At 39.4% G+C, this 13,806-nt stretch overlaps 2 protein-coding genes across 2 annotated transcripts; both read left to right on the top strand.

The window, feature by feature from the left end:
* The first annotated feature begins 2,866 nt into the window (after positions 1–2,866).
* Positions 2,867–8,179, top strand: slc2a9l1 (solute carrier family 2 member 9, like 1). Its single transcript, XM_063473165.1, has 12 exons — positions 2,867–2,890; positions 3,742–3,837; positions 3,926–4,086; positions 4,162–4,286; positions 4,369–4,498; positions 4,620–4,768; positions 4,971–5,158; positions 5,465–5,575; positions 5,713–5,814; positions 7,554–7,629; positions 7,767–7,894; positions 7,994–8,179. Exons 1-12 carry the CDS (start codon positions 2,867–2,869, stop codon positions 8,177–8,179), a joined length of 1,476 nt encoding a protein of 491 aa, XP_063329235.1.
* A 1,565-nt stretch (positions 8,180–9,744) lies between these two features.
* psmd6 (proteasome 26S subunit, non-ATPase 6) lies at positions 9,745–13,746 on the top strand. The gene is made up of 8 exons (XM_063473163.1): positions 9,745–10,019; positions 10,637–10,842; positions 11,253–11,398; positions 11,496–11,715; positions 11,802–11,910; positions 12,070–12,238; positions 13,368–13,445; positions 13,527–13,746. The coding sequence occupies exons 1-8, from the start codon at positions 9,875–9,877 to the stop codon at positions 13,621–13,623; spliced, it is 1,170 nt and encodes a 389-aa protein (XP_063329233.1). The 5' UTR covers positions 9,745–9,874; the 3' UTR covers positions 13,624–13,746.
* The last annotated feature ends 60 nt before the right edge of the window (positions 13,747–13,806 follow it).

Here is a 13,806-nt window from a genome sequence, read left to right as displayed (position 1 = left end):
AGATTCATACCTTCTAGTGCCAGTTAAGAGACATGCTGCGGCATTTTGGACCAACTGCAATCGCTGAAGGAGGGAAGATTGGAGGCCCAAGTAAAGAGAGTTACAATAATCTAGTCTTGAAGTGATGAATGCATGAACAAGTTTCTCTTGATCTTTATGTAGTATATAAGGTTTACACGAGAAATCACAGACATACAGTATGAATAGCAACATGTCGATCACAAACCCTGGAGCATATCCTGTTTTATCATGTATTTTACTCAACATGGAGCCATAATTGACATTTTAACAACTTACACATTTGACCAACAGATGAAAGATCCCCAATCCAACCCCAGAAAGAGACAAATATACCTGGGGTTGTGTCAGGAAGGGCATCCAGCATTCAAATCTGCCAAATTAAATATGGGGAGCTACCAACTGTGGCGACCACTTGTGAATAAGGGAGTAGCCAAAATGAGGTTGGTGGTTTTATAATAGACTTCTATACAGTTGCGACCAGAGGAAGGTTTTTTTCAGACCAGGAGGTCATGTCCATCTTGGTTATACAGCATGTGGTCAAAAGTATCATGCATAAAATGAGTCAATTCTTGATCTGTTGGTGGCAGCAGAGCCAGAGACGCAGATGTGAAAACAATCAGATGACTGTCCTCAATCAGAAACAGAGAAAAAGGACAAAACATATAAGAAAGGGACAAAATAGTCTGGATGCTATTATGCTTGCTGCGCTTAACATGCTGCCATAACACCAAGAGCTGTTGCTGTATATGGCTCTTTTTTCTTCAAAAAAAACAAACGAACTACTTTTATCCTTTGCTCCTATGGTTGATAGAGAGTCACCCAAAAAAAAAATAATCCCCTGCATCTTTCTGCAATGATAAATACATTAATGTTAATGTTTATAGGTCAAGGTTGAAGATCAAGTTGAGGTGAAATTGCTTAGCAGACATCACTGGATCAGTTTTCTACTGATGATTGTAGATTACCTCAGCTTAGTCTGTAAACTAATTGTCTCCTATTGTCAAAGCAGCTGAAGTTTCTTTTTAACAAAATAGTCCCTTTGAGGTTATATTATATATACTCTGGGGTGTACAAACCCAGCCAAGCCTGATAGCAAGTTTGACACAAATTGACGTCTCTAAAGAACCCCGTGGAAACAAAATCACAGCATCACAGCTGCCTCAGGTATCATTTTGTCCACACCTGACTAGGTGTGGTCAATTAGCAACAGCTGAACCCACTGAAGAGATTAGGGGCTGCAGAGGGACGTAACAGTGACCAACAGAACAAAAAATGTTTGAACATTATGTAAGACTTTGTGGTGCATCTTTCAATCATTTATGCCTCAGTGGACTGAGAAAAGTATTGGATGACTTATTGCTGGAGCCATTGGTACTATATTGCATAATAGCTGGATTGCACTGGTGGCTTTTGTTTTGGGGTTTGTTTGTTTTTTTGCAAGTTTAAGTAAGAATTAATTACTAATATGATATGTAAATGTTGTTAAAAACTGTACTTTTACATTACAGGATATAACATAAAATCTTTTGCTAAATAACTAAAGAATCTATTCCTGTAATGAGCTGCAGCGTCTTGTTTCAATAGTTCATGATGGAGTATTTCATTAAAATCCAAATGGTAGTGGTAAATGGACTCGCCTCATTCACAAAAGCACTTTTTTTTCTAAACTCTTGCTATTTAACATCTGATAGAAGCATTGGAGACCAGCTTGGGGTGGCTATCATGCCCAAGGATGTTTTACATGCAGACTGGAGGGATCGCACCACCAAGCGACTGCTCTACCACCTGAGCTACAGCCACCCCCATGCAACTATTGTGACAGGTAATGTCACTGAAGTATTCTTTTGCCAGCTGTAGACTGTACATAAAGGATGGACATCATGAAGTTACCATATTGGTGTTTTGAAACCAGGCATAATAGATTGAGTGGCTGAGTCTGACTATTAAAGTGTGAGACACTGCAAACTCATAGAAAACCAACATGTCAGTCACAATGTCAGCCGGCCTTAAAGAATATTTTGCACATTTTGGCCACCTGGATTTTTTAAATGTAAATGCAGATGACAAATCTGCTTGTTAGTTGACACAGAACTGTAGATTTTAAAATGAAAAATACAAACTGCTTAAGTATAAGCTGGAGATTCAACATTTGTTCCATAGTGTAGTGGTGTACACATGTAACTAACAAGTGAGAGCTCCCAGCATTGATTCTAGGAGGATATATGGATCTCTTTGGGATTGTGTCAAAGTACGCAACGCTACCTGCCATGGTGCCCTGTTATTATTACAGGAAGACCCAAAAGTAGTTTCTTTTTCTATAAGATGGAGATTCAACAGTTTTTCCAGTGCTAATCATAGCTAGCAGTGTTTGCTTTTATTTATTGAGTGTATTCCTTTTTTCAAATGTTCACAGACAGCCACAGTTCTTGGTCTAAGTCTAAACTCTGCTGGTCTGATAATAATAGAGTTTATCTTTCCACGTGATTTAAATAAGAAGAAACAGGAACAGAGAGGAAAAACATAAATCAAGCTACTGGCAATAGGAAGAATCACTTATAAAAACATATGCAGCACCAGTGTTGTGCACAAAATGTACTGATAATGTCCTTATTTGACATTATGGTTAAATCTATACATTAGCTTGTGTGTAACTGTGAACTTATTCAGTTTATATTGTTTTCAGTCTGAAATAGCTGCAAGTTAGAAATGATCCAGTGATTGTCAGGGTGGTGTGATGACACCAAGTTACTTTATTTCTGAAAAGTTAATAATAAGCAGGGTGAAACACTGAACCGAGTCCCCACTGTTAGGACATATGTGCTGTAAAGGTCCGTGTATCAAGAGAATGGAAACTTTGTTTCAGCAGCTGGTAAGCTTTTTCCTATATTTGCGCCATAAAAGTTAATACATGTATTGTAAATATGTACATGTGGATTTTAAATATATTATATATCTATAAATGTATTAAATTTTTTTACGTTTCTGTTAAAATGTTTCGTGACAAATCTGTCATATTGCACATGTCTAATTTTTTGCGTAATGCTGATAATTTTCTTTTTAAATTTTCTTTATTAATTTGTTACAAAATCAGAGTGGTTTATTTTTAGTTCCTGAACTTGGGGGTGTTATCTAACCACAGTTTCAGCTGAGTCACACCACTCTCTCAGTTATTAAACTATTCCGCTGGTACAACTAACATGACACTGAGCTCAGTCACTGCTGAGCTGAAATGTTACAAAAATTTTGAGAGTGTGAAGATTCTTTCTTACAATCAAAGCCAATATCAAACTGTAGAACAGGAACAACTTTAATTGGAGTAGCTCAAGAACTTTTGACTCCAAATTTACACGATTACAATCCATGACTGAGGTGTGATCACGAAAAGATTCAAAATAAGTTGATTATTATTGTTTTTCTGTGAATTTTCAGACACAGCTACATCTAGAAATCAAACAGTTACACTTTAGGAATCAGACAGGGTAAACTTAAGTCTAATCTAATCTTTGTTTTACTCACAACTTGTGTTTAAAAAAAAAAAAAATCAGTAAATCCCATTTTAAAATCTAGATTTTCCCACTCATTTAAAAATGTTTTAAATCTATGTTAATACCCGTTCTCCAAAAGTTTGACAGTGACTTTAAAAATATAGGCAGCATCTTTATAGGTGACAGTAAACACATTTATAAAAGTGATTCATCTGATTTCTCTCCTTTACTTCAGACCCATGGCAATGCTCTATTCCTCATCCTTATTTTGGGATTAGGAGGAAGCTTTCAGGGTGGCTTCCATATCACTGGACTGAGTTCTCCTTCGCCGGTGAGACACGTCACCTTCATCATTTCTTCTCCATTCTGTCTCGATTATCTTGATCACGTTTATTAACAGTTCAAATCTGTCTCCACAGTACATACAGCGCTTCATCAACAGCAGCTGGTATGACAGATACGATGAGCCTCCACATCCGCAGACGGTCACAATGATCTGGTCTCTTATTGTTTCCATGTTTGCTGTCGGGGGACTCTTAGGTGCCGTCAGTGTCAAATTTATCTCGGGCTTGCTGGGAAGGTGAGTATGAAGCCAGATGTTGTACCAAGCCGTATAGCCTAAAGAGACCTGAAGTGATGAGTTTTCCTTCTTCAGAAAAAAGGCGGTGATCTGCAACAGCTTCATTGCTGTTCTTGCAGCAGGATTCATGCTGGCAAGTAAAAATGTCAACTCTTTCGAAATGATCATTGTGGCGAGATTTCTGCTTGGTTACTCAGCAGGTAAGTTGCCATATTCTACAGACTCCTCATTAATATGTTTTCACCACCTCTACTCACCATGCTTGCCTTATGTGACCTGCAGGCTTGGGAATGAACACTCACTTAATATATCTTGGGGAGATTTCACCCAGAAAGACAAGAGGGATAGTGACTCTGACCTCAGCCACGTTTACATCACTCGGGAAAGTGTCTGGACAGATGTTTGGGTTAAGGTAAGCACCTGTAGTTGATATGAAAAAGTAAAATGGGCTTTAACCCACTGTCAAAAGCTACTGCAGCATATTATGACATTAGATTACAAATTAAACACAACATTTCATTTTGATTTTTCAGCGAGATCCTTGGCCGTGAGGACACGTGGAACATTCTCCTTTGTGTCCCTGCACTTTTGTCCTTTGTTCAGATTGTGATGTTGCCTTTTTTTCCTGAGACGCCAAGATATTTACTCATAGAGAAAGGTGATGATAAGGCATGCAAAAAAGGTTAGTAGCTTTGCGCAGTTTATATATCAAACACGACTCCAGATGTTTATGAAAATGTGTTCTACAAACACATACTAGTTAAAGATGAATGATAGTCTTGCGAAATTACAAGTGAATCAGTCCCTGCGTGTTTTGTATTTGAGCAAAGTTGCACATTTTTCAGTTCTTATCCACTCCGTGATTTGGGATTTTCTGGTTTCAGCTCTCCAGAGTCTGTGGGGCCAAGGTGACTACCAACAAGAAATGGATGAGATGTTGACTGAGCAGGCAGCCATTGAAGCAGCCCCGCCAGTGAGCCCTCTGCAGCTGCTGAGAGACAGGACTGTCCGATGGCAGCTCATCACCATCTCCACCATCTACTGTTGCAACCAGCTGTCGGGCATGTCTACAGTATGGACAATACCATATAGTATTAGTATAATACCATATGATACAATATGATATAATATGTGGTTGAGGATTGCTAAATTGCAATATGATACAACATTACAACAATTTTGTGACTTTTGGAGGTTCACCCACATACATACATGATATATCTGTATAACTACAGATCAATATATCTATTGATATCTGTATATATGAGACTTCATTGTTCCTTCCATATCAAGTTTCTATCAACAGAATAGACTGATATATAAATCAGATTTCATGCTGACTAAGTTTATAGCCTAATAGTGCCTCTTTTCTTCCCAGATTAGTACCTTTACTTATGACATCTTCCTGGAGGCAGGTATACCAAAGAAGAAGATCCGCTATATCACTCTCGGTCTTGGAGTGGCTGAAATTCTCACCTCTCTCACCTGTGTAAGCAAACCCTCAGTCTGTGCCTGAGCTCATCTGTGTAAATTAGCATTTTAAATGTATACACCTTTCATTTCCACTATTAGAGACAATCTCCTTATGACAAGTTTGTCATTATTTTCTCCCTTCCTCAATTTCAGGGTCTTCTCATTGAGCTCACAGGGAGAAGACCATTGCTGTTCGGCGGTTACGGTGTCATGTCTGCTTGCTGGATTTTTGTCACTGTCACACTCAACCTGAAGGTAAACCATTACCAGTGGTGGGCAACATAATATTAATAAAAGTAAGAGCAATGTAAACAAAGCAAAACAAAACAAAAACAGTTGATTTGTTAAAGACAACAAATGTCAGGTATGTGAAGGCAGACGGCGTAGTGTGAGGACCCAACTGCAGGCAAACAGAGACGAGGGTAGATGATAACAAAAAACAAGCCTTTATTGACAGCTGAACAAAAACTACAAACAGGTGGAACAGAGAAAACTAACCAAAACCTAAACTGGGAAAAACTATGCATAAACATATAACCTGAGGGCGAAGACCAGAAACCAGAAAAGAGAAAAGAGAGACCAGGAAACACGGAGAAAGCTGACGGAAGAAATGCAGAGGCAACATGGAAGAAAACAAGCAGACGGACCAACCAGGGACAGAGGGAAGCACACACAATAAATACACACAAGGTAACGACGGAAATGCAAACAGGATGTTCTTTGAGTTGACTGTTGTTGTAATTTGGCGCAATATAAATAAAATTGAATTGAATTGAATTAAATTGAATAGGAGGTAGACACAGCTGAACCTAACTAGAAGTGATGAGACAGAGAGGAAGCAAAACAGAATACATTGACATAGGACATGGACTTTCAAAGTAAAACAGGAAATACATGAACACAGAAGCAAGGATGACAAGGAAGACAGAGAACACAGAGACCTGAAACATTGGCACAGGAAGGCACAGAGTGGGCATAACACGGAACACAGGGGAGGCACATAAACAAAACCTAAAGACTGGAAATCACAGAGGTGCTAAAGAATAACTAAAGAACAAGAAATACAAAAGACAAAATCATGAAAACCTCACAAAATCCTAGAATATTGAATAAAGAAAACCTAAACATGGAGTGACCCGACTCCGGACCATGACAACAAGAGTCTTAAAAGGATGGATGGATGGATTATGGATGGCCTTTACAAGAAGTAAAACATAAAATTTTAGTGGTATATCATGGAAATGTTAAAGTAAAATAACCCAGAATGACACTGTTTCTACTCGTCAAGATCAAGGATCAAGGAAGCTTTTATTTTCATTTGCAACACATGTTTACATGAGGTGGAATGAAATTACGTACACACAGTCCCGGTTATCCATAGAAGGGAAAAGAAACAGAATAACAAAGAAACTAAAAAAACACAAATAACAAATAGCAAGTAATAAAATAATACAATATAAGTAGAGTGCAACAACCTGAGTATGGAGTATAAATATAGAAATATAGGTATAAATATTTTAGCAGCAAGAAGGCATGATGACCAGCATTAATAAAGTGATGGTGTCAGTAAAGTAGCAGTAGTATAACAGTTCTTGTCCATTTATGCATTGAGAAGTCTCACAGCCTCTGGAATGAAGCTGTTTCTCTGTCTAGTAGTTTTGCATTTAATGCTCCTCAGCCTCCTGCCTGAGGGGAGCGGGACAAAGAGTGTGTGGGCTGGATAATTGGGGTCCTTCATGATACAGGTAGCCCTCTTCCTGCATCTGGAGGTGTGTATGTCTGTGACGGTTGGGAGGCTACCTCCGACAACTGTCTGTGCAGCCTTCACTGGAAAGTACTCTGGAAACAATATTGCCAACATGACTGAAGATGACCTGTTTCATAAAGGGCAAAATGTGTATAAGCTATCACTGCTGCAACGATAAAAGGCAGAAATATAGAAATAAATCTGATACAAAATCAAATATATGCATTTAAAACTGTCTTTCACACAGGATTCCAGCTACTGGGTTCCATACATTACTGTGAGTTTGATGGTCATCTTCATCATGTTCTTTTGTGGAGGACCTGGTAAGAGTAAAGCACTTATACATATGTAGCTTAATGTTTTTAGAATCCAGTACATCACACCTGTAGCGGTTATGGAAAACGTGTATATATGCAAAGATAACAAGGTCAATTCCCTGTTCTTTCTCTGATTCTCACAGGTGGAGCCACACCAACGCTCAACAGTGAGCTCTTCATTCAGTCTAATCGAATGGCATCACTTGTCCTCACAGGGCTGCAGCGGTGGTTTATGTTTGCAGTGATGGGCCTGGTCTTTCCATTCCTCATTGTACGTACGACCAAACTGAAAATAAGCTGCGCATTACACTATTACACCCACAGGGATCTGCATGTTATGTTGAAATCATGAATGTCGTTTCTTTCCCAGGATGCTCTCAGCTCGTACTTATTTTTGCTGTTTGCATCTGCCTGCATGCTGGGTAGTCTTTATACCTTCTTCCTTTTGCCTGAGACTAAAGGCAAGACCCTGCTGGAGATCTCAGAGGAGTTTAAAGTCATCACTGTCTGTGGGAAATCCTTTGCAGAGGAAACAAGAACAGAGACCAGGTTGTGATGAGGACCACGTATAGCTACAGCAAAAAACATGAGGAAAAAAATTTTCTTTCAGGACAAGATTGAATGACTATGAAAAAACATGCTTTGCAAATAAATGACTCACAATGACATTAAACAATGTTACAATTCCAAAAATTTGGAATCTTTCTAACTTCAGTTTTTGCTTTTTAGTTGCTTCTGCTATTTTCTGTTTGTCCATAAATGGTGACTGTTGTGCAATCAGATCCTGTTCGAAGTTTTTTCTTGGCCCACGTTTCTTTACAACTAACAACAACTAACCTGCATAATGGGCTTCCATTACAATTCTAAGATGCAGTATTAAGTAATCATCAGGTAATGGCATAATATCATTATGCAATTTTCCATATGCCCAAACACCAACATAAATACATATCCTAGTAATGAGAACATGCATTTTATGCTCTTAAATGCCACTAGTTGAGCCAACAGCAAAGTTGGAGAAAAGGAGCGCTTCAGAGAAAACGTCGTAGTGAAAGGAAGGCTCACTTTATGATGTTTCACTAAACCCCAAAGGTGCTCTGTTGGCCTGATCTGGTGACTGTGTCATGTTCAGTTTGAGATGATTCTGGAAACAGCCATCAGAAGATGGGTACACTGTGGTCATAAAGGGATGGACATGGTCAGTACCATTTTGTAGGGTAGGTTGTGGCATTTAAACAATGCTCTTTTGTTACTAAGGGGTACTGCCCATGTCCAAATGCACATTTTTATGTTGTTTACACCAGATTTTGAGCCTACTATCTGAATGTTGAAGCAGAAATCAAGACCAGGTGATTTCCTGTTCTAAGTTGACGGGAGTGGCACCCCGTGTGGTGTTTAAACTTCAGTATGTGTAGTGTGCATACTGTTAAGCTCTTCCACATACCTTGGTTGAAATGAGTAGTTATTTGAGATGCTGTTGCTTGTTTATGAGCTTGAACAAGTCTGGCCATTCTCTGATGTCTGGCATGAACAAGACCAAAGTCACTTAAATCATCTTTCTTCCATCTTGAGCTGTTGCTGATTAGATATTTGCCTTAACAAGTAATATAACTTGACAACACACCCCTTCATGTTTACACTGTATCCCTTCCTGTTAGTGGAAACTACACATGCTGATAAAACGAGTAGTGAGAGCAGCAGAGAGGATTGTGGGTGTTTCTTTTCCCTCCCTCCAGGATATCTATTGCACCCGCTTTAGACTTTTATTTTATTTTTAGCTTTTTATCTTTATGTTGTTTTAGTGTACACTGAGGGCCGTGGGAGCATTGCAATTTAAAATTCCTGTGTATGATCTGTACACGTGTTTTTTTGTTTTTTTTTTTAAATAAAGCTGACTTTGACTTGGATTTTGTTTACAGTGAGAGCAAAACTGTGAATACAGTGATGAAAATGGTCAGTACTTTCAAGAATGGTGTATATAGCTTTAATATTTAGATATATTAATAACGAATCGCACAATAACAGTGGCGTTGTTCACACTAATCTCCAGCAGAGGGCAGCACTTCTCTAATTCTCTTGTTAGCTTTCAGTCTGTCACCGCTCTTTTCTCCCCTTGCTGACAGCCGGAAACAGCAGAGTCCAGCGTTTTCCGTAGTCATCGTTCACTAGCGTAAAGGCGAGTAGTAATAGGCTTTGTCTACTCAAAGAAAGGCTTGAGTTTGTTCATTTGTTTATATAATTTAGCCTGAAAATGCCGTTAGAGAATCTAGAGGAAGAGGGTCTTCCCAAGAACCCCGACCTGAGGATAGCACAGCTGAAGTTCCTGCTCACAATGGACGGTCACCGACAGGATGCTAAAGTGAAGACGGAGCTCATGGACGCTATCAAAGCTAACAGTGAGTTAGCATTTCATCCAGTAAAAGCTGTTTCATTGGAAACACGAGTCTCATAGTGCACGATTTTGTTTCTTCATCAACACACTGGGCACATAAATGCTCCATAGATGCGACTAATGTATAAAATAATAACTTATAAATGACGGGCAGCGCAGGAAAGTTAGCATGCTAGCTAACGATAACAGAAGACGTCAACTGGGGAACTCACTGTGTAGTGTATTTTGCATAGCATTACCAAGTTAGAGAGTTTACATTCACTATGCAGTATTCTAAGACTTTACATCTCCCTTAAGCTAAGGTGACAACCTTTGCGATGTCATGTTAAAATCCTTTCCCGGTTCGTTAATATGAGACGTAAAAGGTGTACGCTACGTGTTAAGACTCAAGAAGTTTATTGTCATTTCGTATGGTGTTACCCAGCCTGAAACGAAATACTGTTTCTCACCAGCCTCTACAGTGCAATAAGCAATACAGTTTAAAAATAATAGGTTTTAAAAAGTGCAGCAAAAAAGCCACAAATAGCATAAAATCTAAGTTCTAAAACAAACTCCAGTCACATAAGTTAGCCATTTTAGCGATGTTTCACGTTTTACACCACCGTGCTTTCTGTGTTTCAGATATGGCGCCGTATTACGAGAGTCTGTGCAAGGAGCTGAAGTGGCAACTGGATAGTGACCTGCTGAGTAAAATGAAAAAGGCCAACGAGGAAGAGCTGAAGCGCCTGGATGATGTGCTGGAGGATGCAGAGAAGAACCTGGGAGAGAGTGAGATCCGAGACGCCATGATGGCCAAGGCAGAGTATCTCATCAGAATTGGAGACAAGGTATGTTTTCAGAGCAGTCAGAATATCCAAGTTTCCAGGTAGGAAAATGAACACTGTTAATGCCTGTGCATGTTGGAATATCTTTTTAGTTTTGACATTCTACAACACATATCTGCTTCTAAGTGTTTTGGGTGAAACATATTGAATAAAGGTTAGTTTTCAGAATTTCTCCAACAATAGCTGCTCCTCGGAGTTCCAAGATATCACAGCAAAGGGTTTGAAATTTCCCTTTGATGTCAACACTAAGTTTAAAGCAATTAAATTGCTGGAAATGACAGTTTTTAATTTTGTTTTCCCTTTATTCTCTTAGAGCTGTTTTCATGAAGGTTATCAGAGTTGCCCACTTCAAAGTTATATGTACAAAAAGTAACAGATTGGCTATTGCCTGATCTTGTCTGATGTCACCACAGGAGGGCGCCCTAACTGCATTCAGGAAGACCTATGACAAAACTGTGGCTCTGGGTCACAGACTAGACATCGTCTTCTACCTCCTGAGGATTGGCCTCTTTTATATGGATAGTGATCTCATCACACGCAACTCGGAGAAAGCCAAGAGGTAAAGGCTCTTAAAGCTTTGTTCTGAAACAAATCTGTCGGCGCTTTTTTTTTTTCTATTTAATGCTCATCTGTCTGCGCGTCTCTGTTCACCGCAGCCTTATCGAGGAGGGGGGAGACTGGGACAGGAGAAATCGTCTGAAGGTTTACCAGGGCCTGTACTGTGTGGCCATCAGGGATTTCAAGCAAGCTGCTGAGCTCTTCCTCGACACAGTCTCCACCTTCACTTCCTATGAACTCATGGACTACAAGACCTTTGTTACCTACACCGTTTATGTTTGCATGATTGCTCTCAAGAGGCCTGACCTCCGTGAAAAGGTAGGAGAGAGTCTCGTGTCTGCTCACAAGATGTGTAACTTGGCAACATGTCTGCTGGTAAATGTACTAAATATGTTTCTCTGTAGGTTATAAAGGGAGCAGAGATCTTGGAGGTGCTCCACAGTCTGCCCTCTGTTCGCCAGTACCTTTTCTCACTCTACGAGTGCCGTTACTCAGTCTTCTTCCAGTCCCTAGGTGAGGAGTTGTTGTTGTTGTTGTTGTTGGTGTGTGTGTGTTCTCAAGAAAAACTTCTGAATGCGAAGGGACTGTACTTACAGCCATTATCTATGCTTGTGTTGGTGCTGTGCCATATTCTGAAAACGTAAATATTAAATGTGAAACTTTGTGCCACAGCCACGGTGGAGCAGGAGATGAAGAAGGACTGGCTCTTTGCCCCACACTACCGCTACTACGTGAGGGAGATGAGGATTCAGGCTTACAGCCAGCTGCTAGAGTCCTACCGATCTCTTACCTTGGGATACATGGCTGAGGCATTTGGTGTCAGCACAGAGTTCATTGACCAGTGAGTTTGTTTGTTTTTAAACATCTGTGCATATACTATGTAACTCTGCAAGATTTGGAAAATATTATTAAGTGCCAATGCAGCCAAGAAGGCAACACTGAAAAACCTAGCTGTGGGTCTTTGAGTGTGCAAGTTTATTTTTCTTGGTATGCCTTGATTGTTTTATTTTGAACACGTAAATATAAAGTAAGCACAAATTACGCTGTAAACAGAAAACAAAGTACATATCACATAATATACATGCTTGAAAAGATGTATGATGAGGTTTAGTGTTTTGGAATAATTTGTGCTATACATTGTTACATTCAAACTGGACCATCTGTCTAGAACAGTTATCAGGATGGTACATTGAGTGACAACCTATACAGACAAAACTGGAAACTTACTAAATCAGAATTACTTCTGCTCAGGAATGTAATTAGGAGTCTATAGGCCCATGGTCATCATGTAAAACTGGGTGTTATCAGCATAAATGTGGGAGTTAATGCTATGTTTCCTGATCACATTTTGTAGGGATAGTATTTGAAGATTGTTTAAAAAAGAAAAACAAGGGATCTAAAATTAAACTTTGAGGGACACCCCAGTTAATTCTATAGCTGTTGCATGTTCTGCAACCCAGAACGGCCAATAAAACGGAAGTCTGTTTAAAAGGGTGGGAGTGGTTCACCGAATCAAGAGTTGCCCTTCAATCAGTGGCATGTGGCAGGTGAAGACCTATAACTGAGAACAATTGTCTAAAATTTTACTGGTGGCTTGTTCTAAGTCGTTCTAAGTTATCTTTTCAGAAGAGGTTTTACCAAAGCAGTCTGCGAATTGCATCACAGTGAACCAGTAAAATGAGCCAAGCCTTCATTTCAGTGTTGGAGGAATATTTTGACCATGAGAAATATTTAGTTGGGGGGCGATTCTTGCTCCTAATGCCTGTTACATATGATGAAGCTACAGAGCAGCAGTTGGTTCTTGTAGTATTTCTTGGACATTTGTGTCACTATTAAGTTCCTAAATAATTCACAGAAACCATTTGTCAAAATAAAATTGTCCAAATTCCCTGTTCAGATTTTAGGGAATGCTGGTGTTGGGGTTTTTTTGGTGCTGGCTAACGCAACATATGCCCATCTCCTTCCCACAGGGAACTGTCCCGATTCATAGCTGCTGGCCGCCTCCACTGTAAAATTGACAAAGTTAATGAAATTGTGGAAACTAACAGGTAATGAAAGTATCCTTGAAACCACAATACTTCTTGAGTAATTCCCAGAGCACTAAAATTTTGTCCTGTTCTTGCGTGCAGACCGGATAGCAAAAACTGGCAGTACCAGGAGACCATCAAGAAGGGCGACTTGCTTCTCAACCGAGTCCAGAAGCTGTCAAGAGTTATTAACATGTAACCATGGAGGCCGCCATCTTCATTAAAGCAAGGGGCTTGTATTATTCTTTTTTGGCATACTGAGACCTTTTGTTTGTCAAAGTAACTCTTCTGTTGTGTACATAATAAAACTTGTTTAACTGTTGACATTGCATCACCTGTTTGTTTTTTAAAATGAGAGGCAGACACATCATTTTTTATAAAT

The sequence above is a fragment of the Pelmatolapia mariae genome, linkage group LG5 (assembly GCF_036321145.2).
Source record: "Pelmatolapia mariae isolate MD_Pm_ZW linkage group LG5, Pm_UMD_F_2, whole genome shotgun sequence".
Classification (NCBI taxonomy): domain Eukaryota; kingdom Metazoa; phylum Chordata; class Actinopteri; order Cichliformes; family Cichlidae; genus Pelmatolapia; species Pelmatolapia mariae.
Note: the sequence above shows the minus strand (reverse complement) of the source record. Positions and strands in the feature narration are given on the sequence as shown.

Bases quoted from the DNA above. Each gene is read 5' to 3' on its own strand.
- slc2a9l1 (XM_063473165.1), top strand. From the start codon at position 2,867: ATGGAAACTTTGTTTCAGCAGCTG. The intron at 2,891-3,741 runs GTAAGCTTTTTC...CCTTTACTTCAG, and splicing joins AAACTTTGTTTCAGCAGCTG to ACCCATGGCAATGCTCTATT. The intron at 7,630-7,766 runs GTAAGAGTAAAG...TGATTCTCACAG, and splicing joins GTTCTTTTGTGGAGGACCTG to GTGGAGCCACACCAACGCTC.
- psmd6 (XM_063473163.1), top strand. From the start codon at position 9,875: ATGCCGTTAGAGAATCTAGAGGAAGAGGGTCTTCCCAAGAACCCCGAC. The intron at 11,399-11,495 runs GTAAAGGCTCTT...TGTTCACCGCAG, and splicing joins AACTCGGAGAAAGCCAAGAG to CCTTATCGAGGAGGGGGGAG. The intron at 12,239-13,367 runs GTGAGTTTGTTT...TCCTTCCCACAG, and splicing joins AGCACAGAGTTCATTGACCA to GGAACTGTCCCGATTCATAG.